The sequence below is a fragment of the Salvelinus namaycush genome, chromosome 6 (genome assembly GCF_016432855.1).
Source record: "Salvelinus namaycush isolate Seneca chromosome 6, SaNama_1.0, whole genome shotgun sequence".
Classification (NCBI taxonomy): domain Eukaryota; kingdom Metazoa; phylum Chordata; class Actinopteri; order Salmoniformes; family Salmonidae; genus Salvelinus; species Salvelinus namaycush.
In genome coordinates, this window is record NC_052312.1 from 33,019,221 (window position 1) to 33,042,693 (window position 23,473).

Here is a 23,473-nt window from a genome sequence, read left to right on the forward strand (position 1 = left end):
ACAAGGTGCTATTCTATATGTATAATGAAGATACATATGGTGCATAGGAAGTAACTACAGGAGAAACGTTAAAGATGCACATGGGGTAATAAGGGAGATTACTGAGTGTGTTTGGGAATAGTACTAAGTGGATGTGAAAGTTGTGTGATTGTGAGATATGACATATTAAGCTGATTGAAATTTGGATAATAGAAGATAGACATTTGAATATTACGCTGATTGAAATTTGGACAATAAGCTGATTTTAAATTTGATAAGCAATTTTAGCTATTAAGTAGAGCAGGGCTGCCCAACCCTCTTCCTGGAGATCTACTGTCCTGTGGGTTTTCAGTCCAACCCTAATTTAACACACCTGATTCTACTAATTAGCTGCTCAACAAGACCTTAACTAGCAGGATCAGATACGCTAAATTTGGGTTGGATTGAAAACCTGCAGGACAGTAGATCTCCAGGAAGAGGGTTGGGCAGCCCTGAAGTAGAGAGTGAATGAGAGCTGTCAGGGGACTAGCTCCAGTGAGAAAGATTACTGAATGGATACCCGAACCAGTTCTGTGTGAGCTGAGTTTTTCGATCTATAATGTTATCTGGGGGTTCCGTCCACCACCTCCCATCGTCTGGGACTGCTAATAATAGCACAAGTGTTATTGTTGTTTTATATGTATAGGAAGTAGCGCTCTATAGGCATTTCTGGGAATTGTCTATGTGCTCTGGGACCACTGTACCATAGTCTCTGGGAGGCTAGAGAACCGTTGAAGATACATATGGTGCATAGGATGCACATGGAGTGGTGTGTATGTGAATACCTATGTATAGTTATATAGGGAAAAGTGAATGTAAAGATAGGAAAGAAGATAGGACTATTCCTGAATATGCTGTTAAATAGAACACTAGAGTGAATATTTAAACCCCTGAATGAATAGAACACTGGTGTAGAGGAGGATTTTGTGATGTAACACACATGTATAATGGGTTACTAGAGCTAAAGTAAGATACTATTGAGTGTAATGGTTTACTAGAGATCTGATGAAATAACAATAGAAAAAATAATAACATACAACTTGCACACCCACACGTAGACGTACATAAGTGGTGTAAAAAATATTCTGAGAAATGTTCAGAGTGGTCCCTTTATGGATCATTTGATAAAGATAAGGTTAAAGCATTGCACGGGACTTGACTTACCCCTAACCAATAAAACTATAAATGCTTATGAGATTCCCTCCACCCTGGTAATACATAGGGCTGTGGCGGTCACAAAATGTTGTCAGCTGGTGATTGGCAAGCAGATAATATATACTCAATATACTCAGCATTTTACTGTTAATTAACATCAACACATTTAGCATCTCCTGGCTTTCACACATAGCCTCCAAGCCATTTTAAAAAGTGGAATAAATCCATGTAATATAGCCTACAACTTCACAATAAATCCATTATTTATTTTAGACAGGTCTTAGACCGGTCTAACATTATTTGAAGAAAATGTAGTCTATTTCAGAAGAAAAGAATAGCATACTCTGAGTTGTCTTTATGTTAGGTCCTGGTGTAGCTTTGCCAAATGACTGTGGGCTACACTAGTTCATTTAGCAGACTTGCTTATAATTCTGTGGCATTATTTTATATATTTTTTTATAGTATGAAGAATACAATTGAACAAAGCTGAATAAAATATAAATATTGTCGCCAAACGATTTGAGGGAGTGCGCACATGCGACTGTTCTGTGTTGAGCGGTTAACAAAGAAATAGGTATTCGTATATGCTTAATTGAGTTATTAATGTAACTTTAGTTGTTCTACAAACGTTGGGCTATATGTTTTGATTTTTAATACATTGTAAGGCTGCATGATGAGATTCTAATTATGATTTGAAAAAAGTCGCTTGAAAGGCGTGAAAGGCTTTGTTTTTTGCGCCGGCTGTACACTCTAAAAAGAAAAGTTCCTGGAGTATCCTTTAGGGGTTCTTCAAAATGAAAATGTGGGGGAACCCCAACAATAACACCATTTTAGTTTTCAGTGTTTATTATGATTTAAATGGCAAAGCAGAATAAAATAAATCAAAATATGAGGTAAACTCCTAGCAGAGCCCCAAGTCCAATGTGTACGTCCTCTAGTGTGGTGATGTTGATGTTCTCCGTATCCATAGCCAGAATGATTTTCCAGTGCATGGTGATCAAACAGGTTTCCTGTTATATTCATCAGAGGTGTACAGGGGTGAAGTCTGTGAATTCAAAAAAGAGTAATTATACAGATGATTAACAAAACATGCACATGACATTATTCATACCTTGGATTTTGTTCTGATACCTGCAGACACAGAAGTGAGCAGTTCAGTCATCTGCACCCAATACAGCTAGTCTTCAACATACTCTCAATGCATACAGTACATATTCTTACCTTTTTGATAGATTGATATCCATTGAATTGTGTCTATTTTCTGTTTTAGAAAGATTTGCACAAATATGAAAACATAGACGGTATCATCATAAAACAATACCAATTTAAATCATACAAGGGATAAACCTTACCTTAAACTGAGGAGATCTTAACATTTGTCAGTTAAGTGCCTGCACCTGCTATCCTTTCAAATCCAAACATTTCAGTTGGGCAGTTAGGTTCCTACAAGAACCCCCACCAACTAAGGAGGTTCCTCAATGAACCCCACCTCCTATGGGGTTCTTGGAAGAACCTTTTGGGGGCAATTTTCAGTGCCAAGAACCCTAAGGTTCTTCGAAGAACTTAGAAGAACCCTTGTTGAACCCCTAATTTGTTAGAGTGCACACACTCCAATAGTCTCTCATTCAGAATTTGACAAGCACTTGATAATGCCTCGAATTTCACGACTGCATCCGCTTTGTGGCTGTAATGCACCCTAAAAAAAATCCAGGCCATTTGCGGCCCGGATTGCTGCGTTGTGCCCTTCTCCCTGAGTGTGCTGCGCAATCGGAAGCCATCTCACTCACATGGCTCTCTGTCACATGATAGGGTCTTTCTCACAGGCTACAAATGAAGACAGACACAACGGAGAAGCAACTGTGCCGTCCTTATCCAATTCCGAGGTGCATATTGGAAGAACTGTCCACATTTACTTTTCGTCAGCCAGCAACATAAGCTCATGGGCTCTCATGAAGTGTTTGATTAGATTTCTGATTACATTTGCAATGATGTCAGAGTGATTAGAGGGACAATATAGTGCTGAGTACCAGGCAGTTAGAAAGTTATGTATGCTGCTAATAACCAGCAGCAGCATCAGAGCTTGGAGAAGCCTAATTAACATGACTAAACGGTCATGTGGAATATGACTGCCTTCATGACTCGTGACGACCAGTGTGGTGGTAAAATGGTCACCGCAACAACCCTAGTAATACATTTGAAATAAATCCCATACCCTGTTAAATAGACCTAATGATTTTCTATATTCACTTACTCAACTGTTTAACTTGCTAGGTAGATACTTGTTATGGACAGAGCACCATGCCATCTACAAGGGTCTGATAGACAGTGCCAGCCCAGTTAATACATATTGATCCCTCCAAAGCATTACATATGGATCTTAAAATAATAGACATTTAATAAATATTGAAGCAGAAAGGGAATATCCAACAGAGATTGGTAACAAAAATATAGTGTCACTTTTTGAAGGTATACTAAAATGAAAACAGTGCCTTCCAAGATGTAAAAAGTTATTTTTGTTTTGTTTGTTTTTAAACAGTGCGATAGGGGTAAAAGCAGAACATTGTTTGAGAGGGATCGGTGTGTATTAGGAGTAGTGATTTAGAATGTGTTTTTTTCTACTGGAAAGAGTAGAAGGGTTTTAGTTGAAGGAAACAGATATGGAGACTAGTGAAAGTAACAAAGTGAATGGTAATATTAGATAGCACTCTAATAATGCCATATCTTTGTAATTTGAAGAAGTAAATGTTTCAATACAAGGTCACATGATGAACAGAGGGATTGAGCATTGGGGCTGATATTACATTTGATTGGGTTAGAGAAGTTTCCTGTGGAACAATAGATAGCCGCCAGTACTCACTGAACAAAAAACAGGCTGTAAGGGACACAGTGGGGAAATTTGGGACAGAGGTATGAATAATTGTGTCACGACTTCGACCGAGGCAGGCTCTCCTTCCCGTGCGGGTGGCGTTCGGCGGTCGTCGTCACCGGCCTATTAGCTGCCACTGATCTTTTTCTCCCCCTCCCTATGTGGTTATTGGGTTCACCTGTGGTGTATTAGGGTTAATTAGTTGGGCTTATTAGTCAGCCGGCCCGCACGTTTCTTTGTGCGGGATTGTTTGCTTGTAAGTAGTGGTGTTGATTGTGTGCTACGTGTTTTCTGGACTGTGTTCCTTTTCCCCATGTCTGGGGTTGGTTAGATAGTACACCCAGTGTGTTAATAGGGTGGACTAGATGGTCCGTGTTCATTAAAGAACATTTTGTATTTGGCACCTGCTGTTTCCTGCGTGTTGACTCCACACTCCGACACCCAGGCCTTACAAATTGAAATGACAAGTTTTTGAGAAGTTCCAATTATTATTACTCAATACTATAGTTTGGGTAGCACCAGTGATTTAAGTAAGAAGGTAATGTCATCCAAAACAATCATCTGTTTCCATTATGTGGAACTGTGTCCTGAATAAGTAGATCCAAGTAAATATATTTAGCACCGAATATTGAGCTGATAAGCTAGCACCAACATTTTGAAGGTCCTAGGCAGGTTTGTTAAACAACAGGTTTCATATTTTGACTAGTTTATGTCCCCGGGACAGTTTATACAGAACTGTATTTCAATGCAACAGGTCAAAAGGTGCCTACAGTGAGGGAAAAAAGTATTTGATCCCCTGCTGATTTTGTACGTTTACCCACTGACAAAGAAATGATCAGTCTATAATTTTAATGGTAGGTTTATTTGAACAGTGAGAGACAGAATAACAACAAAAAAATCCAGAAAAACGCATGTCAAATATTTTATAAATTGATTTGCATTTTAATGAGGGAAATAAGTATTTGAGCCCCTCTCAATCAGAAAGATTTCTGGCTCCCAGGTGTCTTTCATACAGGTAACGAGCTGAGATTAGGAGCACACTCTTAAAGGGAGTGCTCCTAATCTCAGTTTGTTACCTGTATAAAAGACACCTGTCCACAGAAGCAATCAATCAATCAGATTCCAAACTCTCCACCATGGCCAAGACCAAAGAGCTCTCCAAGGATGTCAGGGACAAGATTGTAGACCTACACAAGGCTGGAATGGGCTACAAGACCATCGCCAAGCAGCTTGGTGAGAAGGTGACAACAGTTTCTGCGATTATTCGCAAATGGAAGAAACACAAAAGAACTGTCAATCTCCCTCAGCCTGGGGCTCCATGCAAGATCTCACCTCGTGGAGTTGCAATGATCATGAGAACGGTGAGGAATCAGCCCAGAACTACACAGGAGGATCTTGTCAATGATCTCAAGGCAGCTGGGTCCATAGTCATCAAGAAAACAATTGGTAACACACTACGCCGTGAAGGACTGAAATCCTGCAGCGCCCGCAAGGTCCCCCTGCTCAAGAAAGCACATATACATGCCCGTCTGAAGTTTGCCAATGAACATCTGAATGATTCAGAGGACAACTGGGTGAACGTGTTGTGGTCAGATGAGACCAAAATGGAGTTCTTTGGCATCAACTCAACTTGCCGTGTTTGGAGGAGGAGGAATGCTGCCTATGACCCCAAGAAACCATCCCCACCGTCAAACATGGAGGTGGAAACATTATGCTTTGGGGGTGTTTTTCTGCTAAGGGGACAGGACAACTTCACCGCATCAAAGGGACGATGGACGGGGCCATGTACCGTCAAATCTTGGGTGAAAACCTCCTTCCCTCAGCCAGGGTATTGAAAATGGGTCGTGGATGGGTATTCCAGCATGACAATGACCCAAAACACACGGCCAAGGCAACAAAGGAGTGGCTCAAGAAGAAGCACATTAAGGTCCTGGAGTGGCCTAGCCAGTCTCCAGACCTTAATCCCATAGAAAATCTGTGGAGGGAGCTGAAGGTTCGAGTTGCCAAACGTCAGCCTCGAAACCTTAATGACTTGAAGAAGATCTGCAAAGAGGAGTGGGACAAAATCCCTCCTGAGATGTGTGCAAACCTGGTGGCCAACTACAAGAAACGTCTGACCTCTGTGATTGCCAACAAGGGTTTTGCCACCAAGTACTAAGTCATGTTCTCCAGAGGGGTCAAATACTTATTTCCCTCATTAAAATGCAAATCAGGGCCTCCCGGGTCCCGGGTGGCGCAGTGGTCTAGGGCACTGCATCGCAGTGCTAGCTGCGCCACCAGAGTCTCTGGGTTCGCGCCCAGGCTCTGTCGCAGCCGGCCGCGACCGGGAGGTCCGTGGGGCGACGCACAATTGGGCTAGCATCGTCCGGGTTAGGGAGGGTTTGGCCGGTAGGGATATCCTTGGCTCATCGCGCTCCAGCGACTCCTGTGGCGGGCCGGGCGCAGTGCGCGCTAACCAAGGGGGCCAGGTGCACGGTGTTTCCTCCGACACATTGGTGCGGCTGGCTTCCGGGTTGGAGGCGCGCTGTGTTAAGAAGCAGTGCGGCTTGGTTGGGTTGTGCTTCGGAGGACGCGTGGCTTTCGACCTTCGTCTCTCCCGAGCCCGTACGGGAGTTGTAGCGATGAGACAAGATAGTAATTACTAGCGATTGGATACCACGAAAATTGGGGAGAAAAGGGGATAAAAATTTTAAAAAATAAATAAAATAAAACAAAAAAATGCAAATCAATTCATAACATTTTTGACATGCGTTTTTCTGGATTTTTTTGTTGATATTCTGTCTCTCACTGTTCAAATAAACCTACCATTAAAATTATAGACTGATCATTTCTTTGTCAGTGGGCAAACGTACAAAATCAGCAGGGGATCAAATACTTTTTTCCCTCACTGTATTCCTGCCCACGATGCAGTAAACTCGATTAAGAGTAAGAATATTTTTAGGACTGATTTAAGATGTTTATTTTCTTTCATTAAGGACTCACGGAATGTCCACTACCAAATTTTTTTATATGTTATATTATATATTATATTATATATATGCCAATGGTTCTGTGTCTCTTTCTTTGAGGGGCTTCCTGACTGTGCAGTGTAAAGGTGCCCGGATCTAGCTGTTGAGGGAGCTCCCAAATTAAGAAAGGCCTGGCCATTTTGTTATGGCGAAGGTGACCACAGATGGTATCTAGATGCATGGAATGGATAATTTGGCCGAGAACAGGATGAACCTCACCCCCTCTAATCAGACATGCCGGAACCAACCCTATGAACTATGCCTATGTAACATGTTTATAACTAGTATATAAGGGTTAACGGGACTGCCCCAAAGAAGAGAGCTCCTGATCGATATGTGTACTTGGTGCATTTAGTTGGTTGGAACCTCTCCAGCTCGCTGATAATAAAGAGTGATTCATTTAAGATTGACTTTGAGTGTCCCTGTGTAGAATTTCCACGACACTCCTCTGAGTACATTGACTTCAATACAAAACATCATAGGAGGCTCATGGTTCTCAACCCCCTTCCAAAGACTTACACAGTAATTATGACAAATTCTGGAGGACCGTCTCCAGCCTATCAGAGCTCTTGCAGCATGACATGTTGTCCACCCAATCAAAGGATCAGATAATTAATCTAGTACTGAAAGCATATGCTACAGATAGCTAACACTGCAGTGTATACAATGTGGAGAGTAGTTGACTTAGAGAGAGCAAGACAATAGCTGAACAGTTTTAAACAAATTAATTTCTTCCAAAATGAAGGAGAGGCGAGAGAGAATTTGAAAGAGAGAATATCATTTGTTCCCCAGTTTCACTTACTTAGCTAGCAAATGCAGCTAGCTAGTTTGCTAGCTGGATATGACTTTCCAACACAGCACTGGAACTCTTCCAAGTCAAGGTAAGCTTTCGGTATTACTAATTTATTGCCACCGGGCCCGCCGGTGTAACTGCTTACTGATTGTACATTAACGTTACTGCATGATTGTAGCATGTTTACTAACGCATTAGTTCTATTAGCTATGCTGACTATGACATTACTTTAGCTAATATGGTGACAACGATGTAGGCTGTGTGTAGCAGTTTGGTTTGGAAAGGGTTTTTCGCCTGGTCACGTACAGCTGATGTGTTGTGCATTGAAGTTCACAAGGGAAGAGGTGAGAGGAGGAGAGCACTTAGACGTGAGTAGGAATACAACATGGCTGCTATGAAAGTGAACTGTGTTTATGTGTGGTCGGGTGTATTCATTCCGCCGATTCTGTTGAAAAAGTTTATTTAACAGAACAAAACGGTGATAAACATACCTGAATTTGTCCAATAGAAACTCTCGTCTGCAACTGTTGGACTAATGATCACACCCTATATCAGCTTGATGCAGTATTGAATGTCACTGTCTGTCCATGTGTCACTGTCTGTCACCTCAAATGTGTCTGTTTCCCTGTGTGCACCTACACGTTGTAAACTTTCAGTCATAGGCTAGGTTGTAGCAACCTCATGATGGGTATAGGGAAAATGTGAGTATCATGTAGTAGCCTAAACCTATCGATGTACATTGAACTGGGTGAATGGAATATGAATGAGAGTCATCCAATATTCTGTATTATATTTTTTAAAAGTTTTTATTTAACTAGGCAAGACAGTTAAGTTTAAGAACAAATTCTTATTTACAATGACGGCCTACCCCGACTGGCAAAACCCTCCCCTAACCCGGACGACACTGGGCCAATTGTGCGCCACCCTATAGGGGCTAAGGCCATACTCATGAAAAAAAAACGTCCTCCCAGATCTTAAACGGTACTGACCGTTACTGGTACAATTGAGGTCAGACTTCACCGCTATGGACATATAGATGACTCTACCTGTTTCTTTTGAACTGCTCGATGCCCCATATTATGTGAAGGAATTTAAAGAATTCTCGGTTTGGTGATTTTCTTTCAACATTTCAGTTGAATGCATTCAGTTGTACAACTGACTAGGTATCCCCCTTTCCCTTTTCAAGAGTAGCAGAAACTTGCAACAAGAGACCGAAAGGTTTTTCCAAACAGAGACCGAAGGTTCAGCAGCTTAGTGGGAAAGACAGACATCATTTTTTACAGTCATCTGCAGGCTTACACAGTGTCCTTTGGGATACGAAATTCGAGACGCGCAGTTGAGAGAACCGTTACTTTCCATCGTTAGTCTATCAGTTGTTTAGCCATTTTAGGATTTGTTAAGTAGACCTAATCCTAATTGATTCAAATTGCAACTATCAACCGAGAGAGTAAAAATTACCCTGTAATGGCAAACTTTGACCGTTTTTCATAATTGTTTTCTACTGTAGCCTCAGGTATTTGCGTAGGAGGGAGAGGCATCACCAAAACGGAGCGCACAAAGCCATTGCGCGCAGTACCACGTCATTCTGTCAAACTTATTGAAACGTGTTTTGTTACTTTCTGGCAACATATACTTCATTTTCATTCAGATAATATTTAAATAGGTGGGGAGTCGGGGGAGATGATGACAGGATTTCGACTGAACTTGGCGCCTCTCAAGGAACCGCTGGGATTCATCAAATTTGTAGAATGGGTAAGTAGACGACACTGTCCAGAATCCTACTGGAGAAAATCTGCAGCTCAACAGTTCTAATAGCGGAGGGAGTTTTCACTCTAGTTCGGGGCTGTGGCCTGAGAAAATAAAATAGAAAATACTGTATATCACGCTTTTTTGCACTTCAATCATATTGCATGTTAGAGCAAACCACACAAGCTTTCATCAGTTATTTTTTAACTAATGTGTCACAGTTTTGTTTTATTTTGTCAGTCTCTTTTCTCCTGATTCTGCAATGACAAAATAATGATAGCCTACAGTATGACATTCATTCAACTCTCCATTTTAGCAAAGTCTGCGGTGGGAGGTGGCCGAGCTACACCTGTGTTTGTAAGACCATGAGACAACCCGAAAACCGGTCTTCTCACATGTAGTGTCTGAACCTACAAACCCGGTACCAGTTAAACAAAATAATGGAAGTTTGGAGGTCGTTTTGGGGTCCAAAAAACTCATATTTCATGAGCTTTCTTAGGCTGTATCTCCTAGATATAGGACAGATACTTCAAAACCTTATTCCTTAAGATACATTTTTTTTACTGTCTGTTTTTGCCTGGAATGTGTTATTCAATGCGTTTCTATGGGCTATAGTAGTAATGGGCAAATTGAATATTTTTTCAATAATTTTTTATATATCTTTATTTTATACCTACAGGGGTCCTGAAATTCTAAATCAAATAGCTAAATTATCCATGGTTTGACCATCTTAAAACAATTCGATATGTTAGCTTAGTAAACCTCTCCCCAAGGCTTAGACTTTTAGAGAGTTAATCAGAACTGAAGAGATGTGATCCAGTTTTCAGGCCAGGGTCACATTCCTTCCACTTTTGAAACCATGTTGTCCTCAGAATCCATGCTTTTAGAGAGAATTCATTAATCAAGTTTAACCGACTTGTCTGCATAACTCAGTCAAAGGAATCCTGTGTAGCTATGCAGGAGGAAATTAGGTTAAAAAAATCAGCTGTTCTCTCTCTCTCTCTCTCTCTCTCTCTCTCTCTCTCTCTCTCACTGTGCAAATCCTTCAAGATACAGGCTGCAGGCCAGACGGCCAGCAACACCCCAGTCATCTGACCATAGACTTTTACACAACAGGCTATTGTCTCTGTCTGTGCATTTGCAGTGCTCACTAGATGTTAATTGCTGTGAGATGGCACAACTTGCTACAATGAGGTAGTCAGTCAACAGGAAGTTGTCACACTGTGAAATGAAAACATCTGCAGAAGGGCGAGAAAGAAGGGCCTCTCCGGAACCAAAATGGAGGCACAGTGACAAAGTAAGATTAAGGTCACCCTAGACACTGATCTCAGGTCAGTTGTGTGTTTCTTGTCCTATTAGTTCCTATTAGAAAGGGTAAAGCTGATCCTAGGTCTGGGCTTAGGGGCAACTTGTACCCGCAACTGATTCATTCTGAAGGTGCAGTGTATTATTACACTCCAACTCCCTCTAGCCTACATCTAGAGAGAGAGAGCGAGAGAGCGAGCATCAACAGAGAACAACATAGCTTGCAGCAGAGAGAATGAAAAGAGGATCAAAGCAGATCTTTATGTAGACCGTTAGATCCTTCTTGTTCTTGGCAAGCTTACTGTTGGGTGTGATGCTGCATGCATGCTATTCAATTCTTTCATTCCGTTTATCAAAACACCCCCCTGAGCTAGTCTACTACAGTATCTTACAGTATGTCCAGCAAGCAATGTTTCTCCATTCTCCCTGCTCAGCTAAAACAGTTGACATGATATCTGTCACGTGCCTGACCTGTTTTCCTTTGTCTTGTATTTATTTAGTTGGTCAGGGCGTGAGTTGGGTGGGTTTGTCTATGTGATTTTCTATGTTGGGATTTTTGTGTTCGGCCTGGTATGATTCTCAATCAGAGGCAGCTGTCAATCGTTGTCCCTGATTGAGAATCATACTTAGGCAGCCTGGGTTTCACGTGTGTTTTGTGGGTGTTTGTTTCCGTGTTTGTGTTTTCACCATACGGTACTGTATAGGTTTCTGCACTTCGTTTATTTGGTTTTTGTAATTCAGTGTTCAAGTTTCGTTATAATAAATCATCATGAACACTAACCACTCTGCGTATTGGTCCGATCCATGCTCCTCCTCGTCTGAGGAGGAGAACGACTATGACAGCCGTTACAGAAACACCCACCACCAAAGGACCAAGCGGAGTGGAAACAGACAGCAGCAGCAGCAGAGACCGAATACACAGGACTCATGGACTTGGGAGGAGATCCTGGACGGCAAGGGACCCTGGGCTCAGCCAGGGGAATATCGCCGTCCCAAGGCGGAGTTGGAGGCAGCGAAGGCAGAGAAGCGCTGGTATGAGGCGCGGCGACGCGGTTGGGAGCCCGAGAGTCAGACCCAAAAATTTCTTGGGGGGGGCACACGCGGAGTGTGGCAAAGCCGGGTAGGAGACCTGAGCCAACTCCCCGTGCTTACCGTGGAGTGAGAGGGCGTCGTACTGGTCAGACACCGTGTTATGCGGTGGTGAGCACGGTGTCCCCAGTACGCGTGCTTAGCCCAGTGCGGGCTATTCCACCTCGCCGCACTGGTAGGGCTAGGTTGGGCATCGAGCCGGGTGTCATGAAGCCGGCCCAACGCATCTGGCCTCCAGTGCGTCTCCTCGGGCCGGCGTACATGGCACCAGCCTTACAAATGGTGTCCCCGGTTCGCCAGCATAGCCCAGTGCGGGCTATTCCACCTCGCCGCACTGGCAGGGCTACGGGGACCATTCAACCTGGTAAGGTTGGGCGGGCTCGGTGCTCAAGAGCGCGTGTCCTCCTTCACGGTCCGGTAATTCCGGTGCCACCTCCACGTACCAGTCCTCCGGTGGCAGCCCCTCGTACCAGGCTGTCTCTCCGGGTTCTCTCTCCAGTTGCTCTCATCTGCCCAGCGCTGTCTGAGCTGCCTGCCTGCCCAGCGCTGTCTGAGCTGTCTGCCTGCCCAGCGCTGTCTGAGCTGCCCGTCTGTCCCGAGCCGTCAGAGCTGCCCGTCTGTCCCGAGCCGTCAGAGCTGCCCGTCTGTCCCGAGCCGTCAGAGCTGCCCGTCTGTCCCGAGCCGTCAGAGCTGCCCGTCTGTCACGAGCCGTCAGAGCTGCCCGTCTGTCCCGAGCCGTCAGAGCTGCCCGTCTGTCCCGAGCCGTCCGAGCTGCCCGTCTGTCCCGAGCCGTCAGAGCTGCCCGTCTGTCCCGAGCCGTCAGAGCTGTCCGTCTGTCCCGAGCCGTCAGAGCTGCCCGTCTGTCCCGAGCCGCTAGAGCCGTCCGCCAGACAGGAGCAGCCAGTGCCGTCCGCCAGACAGGAGCAGCCAGTGCCGTCCGCCAGACAGGAGCAGCCAGTGCCGTCCGCCAGACAGGAGCAGCCAGTGCCGTCAGCCAGCCAGGATCCGCCAGTGCCGTCAGCCAGCCAGGATCCGCCAGTGCCGTCAGCCAGCCAGGATCCGCCAGTGCCGTCAGCCAGCCAGGATCCGCCAGTGCCGTCAGCCAGCCAGGATCCGCCAGAGCCAGCCAGCCAGGATCCGCCAGAGCCAGCCAGCCAGGATCCGCCAGAGCCAGCCAGCCAGGATCCGCCAGGGCCAGCCAGCCAGGATCCGCCAGAGCCAGCCAGCCAGGATCAGCCAGAGCCATCCGCCAGACAGGATCCGCCAGAGCCAGCCAGCCAGGATCCGCCAGAGCCAGCCAGCCAGGATCCGCCAGGGCCAGCCAGCCAGGATCCGCCAGAGCCAGCCAGCCAGGATCAGCCAGAGCCATCCGCCAGACAGGATCCGCCAGAGCCGTCCAGCCAGGACCAGCCAGAGCCGTCCAGCCAGGACCAGCCAGAGCCAGCCAGCCAGGAGCCGCCAGAGCCAGCCAGCCAGGATCCGCCAGAGCCAGCCAGGATCCGCCAGAGCCAGCCAGCCAGGATCCGCCAGAGCCAGCCAGCCAGGATCCGCCCCTCAGTCCGGTGCTGCCCCTCAGTCCGGTGCTGCCCCTCAGTCCGGTGCTGCCCCTCAGTCCGGTGCTGCCCCTCAGTCCGGAGCTGCCCCTTAGTCCGGTGCTGCCTTTTAATCCAATGGGGTTTATATGGAGGGTGGCCATTGGGAGGAGGCCACGGAAGCGGGGATTGACTATGGTGGGGTGGGGACCACGACCAGCGCCAGAGCCGCCACCGTGGACAGACGCCCACCCAGACCCTCCCCTAGAGTTTATGGTGGTGCGCCCGGAGTTCGCACCTTAAGGGGGGGGTTATGTCACGTTCCTAACCTGTTTTCCTTTGTCTTGTATTTATTTAGTTGGTCAGGGCGTGAGTTGGGTGGGTTTGTCTATGTGTGATTTTCTATGTTGGGATTTTTGTGTTCGGCCTGGTATGATTCTCAATCAGAGGCAGCTGTCAATCGTTGTCCCTGATTGAGAATCATACTTAGGCAGCCTGGGTTTCACGTGTGTTTTGTGGGTGTTTGTTTCCGTGTTTGTGTTTTCACCACACGGTACTGTATAGGTTTCTGCACTTCGTTTATTTGGTTTTTGTAATTCAGTGTTCAAGTTTCGTTATAATAAATCATCATGAACACTAACCACTCTGCGTATTGGTCCGATCCATGCTCCTCCTCGTCTGAGGAGGAGAACGACTATGACAGCCGTTACAATATCTCTCTTTCTCTCAATCACTCTTTCTTTCTCTGTTTTAAACAGCTGACAGCCATCTTTGCGTTTGGGAGCTGTGGGGGGTATTCTGGCAGGAATATCGTGTCACTCTTCTGCAGTGAAGGAAGGAACGAGACGCTGAATGTTACTTTTAGCTATCCCTTCAGGTGGGTGTCAGTCAGTCCTCTCTCTGTGTGTTACTGTGGTTGATACCCCATACAACTATTAGACCCTGCAAAAAAAAAAAAAACTTTTGAAATATTTGAAATGCCTTGATGTGTTGTCGGATATCCTGCTGGAACTGTGAAGGAAGTTGTATAGATATCATCTGTTCGAGGATGTTCATGGTGGAGGAAACAACTTGACCCCATGACCTCAACTGATTATTTCCTCCATTAAACTGAATGAGTGTTTTCTTGTGCAGTGTAAGGACTGGGGTTTATTCCAGGTGTAGTATGACACAAACAGGAAGTGACCTGTGCAGTGAAGATGTATCAGGTTAAACTAGATGACACAAAGGATACTTTTTAATTGTCAATCAGAAAGATTTGCAGCTGAAATTGTGACAATATAAAGTCTCCATTCTATCCTCTTGTTATTGTCATTATACAGTATATCCCCTGGGTATAAGTACACTGAACAAAAATATAAATGCAACATGTCAAGTGTTGGTCCCATGTTTCATGAGCTGAAATAAAAGATCCCAGAAATGTTCTATACGCACAAAAAGCTTATTTCTCTTAAAGTTTGTGCACAAATTTGTTTGCATCCCTGTTAGTGAGCATTTCTCCTTTTCTAAGATAATCCACACCTGACAGGTGTTGCATATCAAGAAGCTGATTAAACAGCATGATAATTACACAGGTGCACCTTGTGCTGGGGACAATAAAAGGCCACTCTAAAATGTTCAGTTTTGTCACACAACACAATGCCACAGATGTCTCATGTTTTGAGGGAGCGTGCAATTGGCATACTGACAGCAGGAATGTCCACCAGAGCTATTGCCAGAGAATTGAAGGTTAATTTCTCTATCATAAGCCGCCTCCAACGTTGTTTTATAGAATTTGACAGTACGTCCAACCAGCCTCACAACTGCAGACCACATGTATGGCATTGTATGGGCGAGCGGTTTGCTGATGTCAACATTGTGAACAGAGTGCCCCATGGTGGCAGTGGGGTTATTGTATGGTCAGGCATAAGCTACGGACAACGAACACAAATGCATTTATCAATGGCATTTTGAATGTACAGAGATCCGTGACAAGATCCTGAGGCCCATTGTCGTGCCATTCATCCGTCCCCATCACCTCATATTTCAGCATGATAAGGCACAACCCCATGTCACAAGCATCTGTACAGAAGCTGAAAATGTCCCAGTTCTTCCATGGCCTGCATACTCACCAGACATGTCACCCATTGAGCATGTTTGGGATGCTCTGGATCGACGTGTACGACAGCGTGTTACAGTTTCTGCCATATCCAGCAACTTCCCACTGTCATTGAAGAGGAGTGGGACAACAATCAACAGCCTGCGAAAGAGATGTGTCGCGCTGCATGAGGCAAATGGTGGTCATACCAGATACTGACTGGTTTTCTGATTTACGCTCATACCTTTTTTTATAGGTATCTGTGACCAACAGATGCATGTCTGTATTCCCAGTCATGTGAAATCCATAGATTAGGGCCTAATGAATTGATTTCAAATGACTGATTTCCTTATGAACTGTAACTCAGTCAAATCTTTGAAATTGTTGCGTTTATATTTTTGTTCAGTATATTTACAGTGTGACACTGATCTCTTACCGAAATACTCTGGATAACTCTTGTTATATCACGTATAGATGTACACTGAAGTGTAAAGCTGCGTTGTGTCCCCAGGTTAAACCTGGTTGCTCTAGTGGAGGCCAACACCACTCTGTGTAACCACTCCGTGCCCGTCACCCACCTGGTGGGAGACTCCGCCTCCTCGGCCCAGTTCTTTGTGGGCGTGGCCATCATCTGCTTCCTGTACTCTATAGTGGCGTTGCTCGTCTACCTGGGCTACATGCACATGTACATCGACTCTGACTTCGGCCCTATGTTTGTGAGTACTGGGAAAGTAAAAGCACAACACCTAGATTGAAATCCCCATATGTGACTTGACATTAATATGATTGATGTGATTTGATTTTGATTGAAATTATTTATTTAAGTGTAATACACCTACTGGTGCCCAGCCCACATGGGCTTACAAGACACTACTAAACATAGTACTATTTTACTTGTACTCAAAACAAAATAACATTTGACAAATTATACACGTACAATAATCATGGCAAGTACAGCTACACTACACACTACACAAACAGTACATTTCTCCTTCTCCTCTAGGCATTGTGAACAAACTGAGCAATCTCAAACACACTCTGTCTGAAACATAATTCAAGCCTCTGCTTGTCCCGTAACCAGAATACTTCAGGGTAATCACCCCCCCAAAAAAATCAAAAAATAACATCTCAGATCATCAAAGAACGTCTGAGATCATTATACAGAGGGCAATAAAACACAAAATGGATTTTGTTTTTGATTTTCCCAAGATCACACATTAGGAAAATTCTCTTTTCTTCAGGGAATCTGTTAAATCTGCTTGTCTCTATAGCCAGAGGGAGGGTGTGGGATCTGACTTGTGCACAAACTGACCTTTGGCTTCTTGCTAGGTTCAGGTGGACATATGGTTCAGGGGTGTAGTTCTCTTTGATGAGAGTTTACGTTCTAAGCAGGGGTTGGAATCAAAATGAACAGAACCGTTATTACTTTTTGTTCAGTTCCACTGTTCCGACCAGCAAAATACATTATTGATTTCTTCCTAGTCTCATTCTTGCTGACATCAAAAGTAAAAAAAATATTAATAGGAGACCGAATGCGATCGGACCACCGTCTAATTGGCCTCCATATAACTCTTACAGAATTCCACGTAGACGGGGATATTGGACATTTAATCAAATCCTATTGAAAGACAATTTGTTCTTAACTAAGACAAAATAATTAATAATTAACTTTTTTGCACAACATAGGTACAGCAGATCCCCTTATTGTATGGGACACTTTCAAATGTACTTTTAGAGGCCATTCAATACAATATTAATCATTTAAACAAAAGCAGTTTAGTTCAAAAGAGATTAGACTAATAAAGGAAATAGAGGAAGTAACAGAACAGGAAGATGGTAACTACTATAGAGGCACAAAATAGGTTAGAGGAAAAACAAAAAGAAATGGAGGTACTTATTCAAGAATGATTAAGTGTAACATTTTTCTATAAAAATAATTTACAGAAACTCGTTACAAATGATGGAGTTATCCATGATTCACCAAATTATATTTTGAAAGAAGAAGCTAAATATTTTAAGCATATGTTTTCTTTTCAGTCTCCTCCATTTCCACTGAATGATGTTAACTGTAAGGATTTCTTCCCTAATAATACTACTACTAATAATAATAATGTCAAATTAACACATTTACAGAAAGACCTGTGTGAAGGCCAACTTACAGAAGAGGACATTTTGAGGAAATACATTTTTTTCAGTCTGGAAAAACACCAGGGCTTGACGGTATACCAGTAGAAGTATATCATACCTTTTTTGATGTACTCAAATATCCATTATTAGCATGTTTTAATTACTCCTATCCAAATGGTAGACTTTCAGGTACTCAACAGGAAGGTCTGATTTCATTACTTCTAATACAGGACCCACGTGAAAAGTATAAAGATCCAGTCCATTTAAGAAACTGGAGGCCTCTAACACTTTGATGTTGTGATGCAAAAATCCTGGTGAAATGCATATCACATAGAATAAAAAAGGTTTTACCAGATATTGTTCATCCTGATCAGACAGGTTTTTTACATGGACGATATATTGGAGATAATATACGACAATTACTTGAAACAATTGAACATTATGAAACATCGAAGATATCATGCCAGGTCTTCATAGCAGATTTTGAAAAGGCGTTTGATAAAGTACGACTAGAATTTCTATATAAAAGCCTTCCTTACTTTAATTTTGACGAATCTCTTATACAATTGGTTAAAGTTATGTACAGCAACCCCAAATGTAAAATAGTAAATAATGGATACTTCTCAGAAAGTATTGAGCTTTTAAGAGGAGTAAAACAAGGCTGTCAGTTGTCTCCTTATCTATTTATTATGGCAATTGAAATGCTAGCTATTAAAATTAGATCCAACAAGAACATCAAGGGGTTAGAAATCCTGGGGATAAAAACAAAAGTGTCAATGTATGCCGATGACTCTAGTTTTTTCTTAAGTCCGCAATCTGGATCCCTGCACAGTCTCATTGAAGATCTTGATCACTTTTCTAGCCTCTCTGGATTAAAACCTAATTATGACAAGTGTACCATATGTATGTATTGGATCGTTAAAAAATACAGTGTTTACACTACCTTGTAGTTTACCAATAAAATGGGTGGATGGTGAAGTAGACATGCTTGGTATTCAAATCTCAAAAAATATAAATGAATTTACCACAAATCATTTCAATAGAAAGTTAGCAAAAATAGATAAGATTCTGCAACTATGGAGAGGTAAATAGTTGTCTATTTATGGAAAAATCACATTGATTAACTCTTTGGTCCTATCACAGTTTACTTACTTACTAATGGCATTGCCTACTCCAGATGACTCGTTTTTTAAATCGTATGAGCAAAAAATATTTCATTTTATTTGGAATGCTAAGCCAGAGAAAATTAAACGTGCCTATTTATATAATGAATATGAGTTTGGGGGGCTAAAATGATTAAATATTAAAGCTTTAAACCTCTCACTAAAAGCTTCACTCATACATAAGTTATACTTAAACCCAAAATGGTTCTCCAGTAGATTATTAAAGAAAGGCTCATCCTTTGTTCAAAAATAGCCTTTTTGCCTTTATACAGATTACAACTTCTCATTTCCGACTAATTGAAAATTAAATTTTGTTTAAAGTATCGCTCTTTTCTTAAACAAGCCATACAAAGCTGGTTAAAATTTCAGTTTTATCCTCCAGAAGAGATAGAAAAAATATTACAACAAATGTTATGGTTAAACTCAAATATACTGATTAATAATAAAACATTCTTTATGGATTTAAATTATTTTAAAATTATATTTGTTAATGATATTATGAATAGAAACAGAGGCGTTATATGCAATTACTGAAAATATATGGGAATATCTGTTCAATCCAAATGTACAACCAACTGATTGCAGCATTACCACAAAAATGGAGGAGACAATTGGAAAAGGGAGAAGGTAGGGAACTTGTTTGCCTGGCATATATTAAAGATACAAATTGGCTGAAAGGAACTGGCATAAATAGAAAAATATACCCGTTTCATTTGAGGACAAAAATGTTGACAGCTGCGCCATACAGGTTGCAAAATAAATGGGAATACATTTTCGATGTACCAATTCCATGGCACATCGTTAATGAACTGGTACAAAAAACTACACTTAATTTAACACTTTGAGTTTTTCAATTTAAATTATTATACAAAATTCTTGCCACCAACAGAATGCTATATATATGGGGCATACAACAATCTCAGCTCTGTAGATTTTGCTGCGAAGAGACAGAATCAATAGATAAATTGTTCTGGTATTGCCCCTACAGTTGAAGTCGGAAGTTTACATACATCTTAGCCAAATAAAAGATATTTGTCCTCCGAAGAGGGGTTGTGGAGGGGTTAATAATAAAAAAAAATAAAAATAAAAAAAGTTCTGAACCGGTTTGAACCCCCCAAAAAGTTAAAGTTTGTATCAGTCCTTTCTGTTCCTTTTTAAACCCCTGAAATAATTTAAAAATATATATATTTAGCTCGACATTAAATTAATTCACCAACGGATAGAACAGCTTGCTATGGAGTGGGCAAGCTACAGTATGTACATGCATTGGACAGACAAGTGTATTGTAGGGTGTGAGATGTGACTGAATCACCAGTCTCAACGTCAACAGTGAAGAGGCGACCCCTGGATGCTGGCCTTCTAGATAGAGTTCCTCTATCCCAGTGTCTGTGTTCTTTTGCCCATCTTAATCTTTTCTTTTTATTGGCCGGTCTGAGATATGGCTTTTTCTTTGCAAATCTGCCTAGAAGGCCAGCATCCCGGAGTCGCCTCTTCACTGTTGACGTTGAGACTGGTGTTTTGCGGGTACTATTTAATGAAGCTGCCAGTTGAGGACTTGTGAGGCGTCTGTTTCTCAAACTAGACACTCTAATGTACTTGTCCTCTTGCTCAGTTGTGCACCGGGGCCTCCCACTCCTCTTTCTATTCTGTCTCAAGATAGTTTGCGCTGTTCTGTGAAGGGAGTAGTACACATCATTGTACGAGATCTTCAGTTTCTTGGCAATTTCTCGCATGGAATAGCCTTCATTTCTCAGAACAAGAATAGACTGACGAGTTTCAGAAGAAAGTTCTTTGTTTCTGTTCATTTTGCGCCTGTAATCGAACCCACAAATGTTGATGCTCCAGATACTCAACTAGTCTAAAAAAGGTCAGTTTTATTGCTTCTTTAATGAGCACAACAGTTTGCAGCTGTGCTAAAATAATTGCAAAAGGGTTTTTTAATGATCAATTAGCCTTTTAAAATGATATACTTGGATTAGCTAACACAACGTGCCAATGGAACACAGGAGTGATGGTTGCTGATAATGGGCCTCTGTACGCCTATGTAGATATTCCATAGAAAATCTGCCGTTTCCAGCTACAATAGTCATTTACAACATTAACAATATCTACACTGTATTTCTGATCAATCTGATGTTATTTTAATGGCCAAAAAATGTGCTTTTCTTTCAAAAACAAGGACATTTCTAAGTGACCCCAAACTTTTGAACGGTAGTGTATGTTGCCTGTTTGTATATAATGTTTTCATTTTAATGTGTTCACCTGCCTGGGGACTGCAGATGGAAATTAGCTTGAAATTAAATCTGGTGCAACACATCATTTCTCAGTGTTCTGAGATGTATGTTTTTGTTGTACATCGTCTCTGTCCAAAACAACGCAATAAATAAATAGGCCTACATGTTTTAAGCCAATGTCTTGGGTTATTCATGCATATCTTCCAGTAGGATGTGAACAATTTATTTGGCATGGTCCTATAACTGTTTTTTTCTGTCTTCTGATTACTCCTCTGGTCATTGTCACGCCAACCAAGACATCACAAACAGATCAGGCTACAATTGAATGTACTTCTGTTAGGAATTTTGTTAATAAATAGTTAAAACAAATTCTAGCTTTAGATAAAACTATAACTAATTGAACTCTGCATGCCTGGTGAAAAGAGATTTGTGCTGTGGGTCATAAAATAAGCAGAAAGGGTCGTTAAACTATGGTTGAACTGACCCAACTTAGCCCTGAGGTGTTTAGATAACTTTTTAGGTTTTCCATTATCTTGAGTTGTCTGCTAAAGTGGTAATCAATTATAGTGAGCCTTCAGGATAAATGATTATATGGTGTTTCATGTGAGTGCCCTGTGAGGTTAGAATGAACTTTTGAACCTGTTTTCTATTTGTCAGGACAATGAGACTTAATTATGTAATCTATGACGTCATATCTTGTATATAAACATGTGTTTATGATCAAATGGGAGCTTGCTCCGAGAATAAACACTATTATCTACTTTTAATATGACTGTATCCTGTCTATTTTATGTTAATAAGTATCATACAAATTCTTATAAATAGACAGTTTGTATTTAATTAATGAGTATATTGTAGGAATCATTTAATTCCACTAACTACTTCCTTATCCATTTTCAACCTTGCTTAAACAAAGTGGTTCCAACGGGGACAAAGTAAGTGATGATGACTTCGGTTCCCTCTTCCCTCTCTCCCACCAGGATTTTGGTCTGACGGCAGCGATTGCCTTCCTGTGGCTAGTGTGTTCCTCAGCATGGGCCAAGGGGCTGCAGAACGTGAAGGATGCCACCGGGACAGCGGGCATCACCTCCACACTGGCACTCTGCAAGGAGAGCGATGTGGCCTGCGAGGTCACTGACTTTGCCAACATGCGCACCCTCAATGTCTCTGTGGTGAGTAACTCAACCGTTCTTTTATCTTCTATTAGATGATGCTTGTTAATCAGAATGTATCAAGTTCACATTCACTTGAATTACATGATAATTACATAGATAAAAAAGAGATCAAATGTAACGTTTTCCTTTAGTTTTTCTGCACATCCAACAGAAATACTGTGTTTGCCATGCTCACTTATGTTTGACCATATGGTCTCACTCTGACTAAAGTGATCTCTGCCTCTGTCCTCTAGGTGTTTGGGTACCTGAATCTGATTGTGTGGGCGGGCAACGCCTGGTTTGTGTACAAGGAGACCCGCTGGCATTCTCAGAAGTACACTGCCCAGCAGGGGGCTGGGGCCGGGCGTGGTCAACAAGTCCCTGCTGCTATCTAATACTCTACTGCACTTCCAATGCACAAAATAGCCCCGACACACCCTAAGTACTCCTGTAGATCTGAGAGGATTGGATAGATACACTATAAGCTTTATGGTAATAGGCAGCTTCATCTTGCCTGCTGATTGTCTGGGTGGAAATGGGCCATATCTATACTGTGCCTTAATTATCAATATCTATGCTTTGTCGAATATATCTGTGCCTTCAATACCTATCCCAGTATTGGCCCATGCCTTTATGTGCCTTAGCATGCCAATGCTTTCTCTCCTCGTTCCTTCTCTAACCTCTAAACCGGTGCCTTCTCTTACCAGTAAACCCCACGAAGCCCTGGTACGTTCTCCTAAGCTGTGGTACAGACTCATTGACAGCATTTGTGCACTTTGACCTGCAACTATCTTTGTGCTGGGCATTTCTGCCAAACCCTAACCTGGGATAGTTCAGATTCTTAAACAATGCGTCCTTTCACCTCATGGCCTAGAAGGAATCATGATTTGTCGTCACTTGCCTCTTTTTGCCAAGTGTAGCAGTCTTGCTTCCGTCCCTCTCCTTGTCCCAACCTGGGCTCGAACCAGGGACCCTCTGAACACATCAACAACTGCCTCCCACAAAGCATCATTACCTATCGCTCCACAAAAGCTGCGGCCCTTGCAGAGCAAGGGAAACAACTACTTCAATGTCTCAAAGCGAGTGACGTCATCAATTGAAACGCTACTAGCGCGCACCGCTAACTAGCTAGCCATTTTACACCATTTACACAAGGATGCATGTGTCTCTGAATGTACCGCTGGCCTTATGCTTTCTTAAATGTAA

The 23,473-nt window shown here is 42.6% G+C and overlaps 1 protein-coding gene across 1 annotated transcript; it reads left to right on the forward strand.

The window, feature by feature from the left end:
* The first annotated feature begins 9,216 nt into the window (after window positions 1-9,216).
* Window positions 9,217-23,269, forward strand: LOC120049339 (synaptophysin-like protein 1). Its single transcript, XM_038995590.1, has 5 exons — window positions 9,217-9,592; window positions 14,271-14,389; window positions 16,101-16,305; window positions 22,094-22,285; window positions 22,522-23,269. The coding sequence occupies exons 1-5, from the start codon at window positions 9,521-9,523 to the stop codon at window positions 22,660-22,662; spliced, it is 729 nt and encodes a 242-aa protein (XP_038851518.1). The 5' UTR covers window positions 9,217-9,520; the 3' UTR covers window positions 22,663-23,269.
* The last annotated feature ends 204 nt before the right edge of the window (window positions 23,270-23,473 follow it).

Bases quoted from the DNA above. Each gene is read 5' to 3' on its own strand.
- LOC120049339 (XM_038995590.1), top strand. From the start codon at position 9,521: ATGATGACAGGATTTCGACTGAACTTGGCGCCTCTCAAGGAACCGCTG. The intron at 14,390-16,100 runs GTGGGTGTCAGT...TTGTGTCCCCAG, and splicing joins ACTTTTAGCTATCCCTTCAG to GTTAAACCTGGTTGCTCTAG. The intron at 22,286-22,521 runs GTGAGTAACTCA...TCTGTCCTCTAG, and splicing joins GCACCCTCAATGTCTCTGTG to GTGTTTGGGTACCTGAATCT.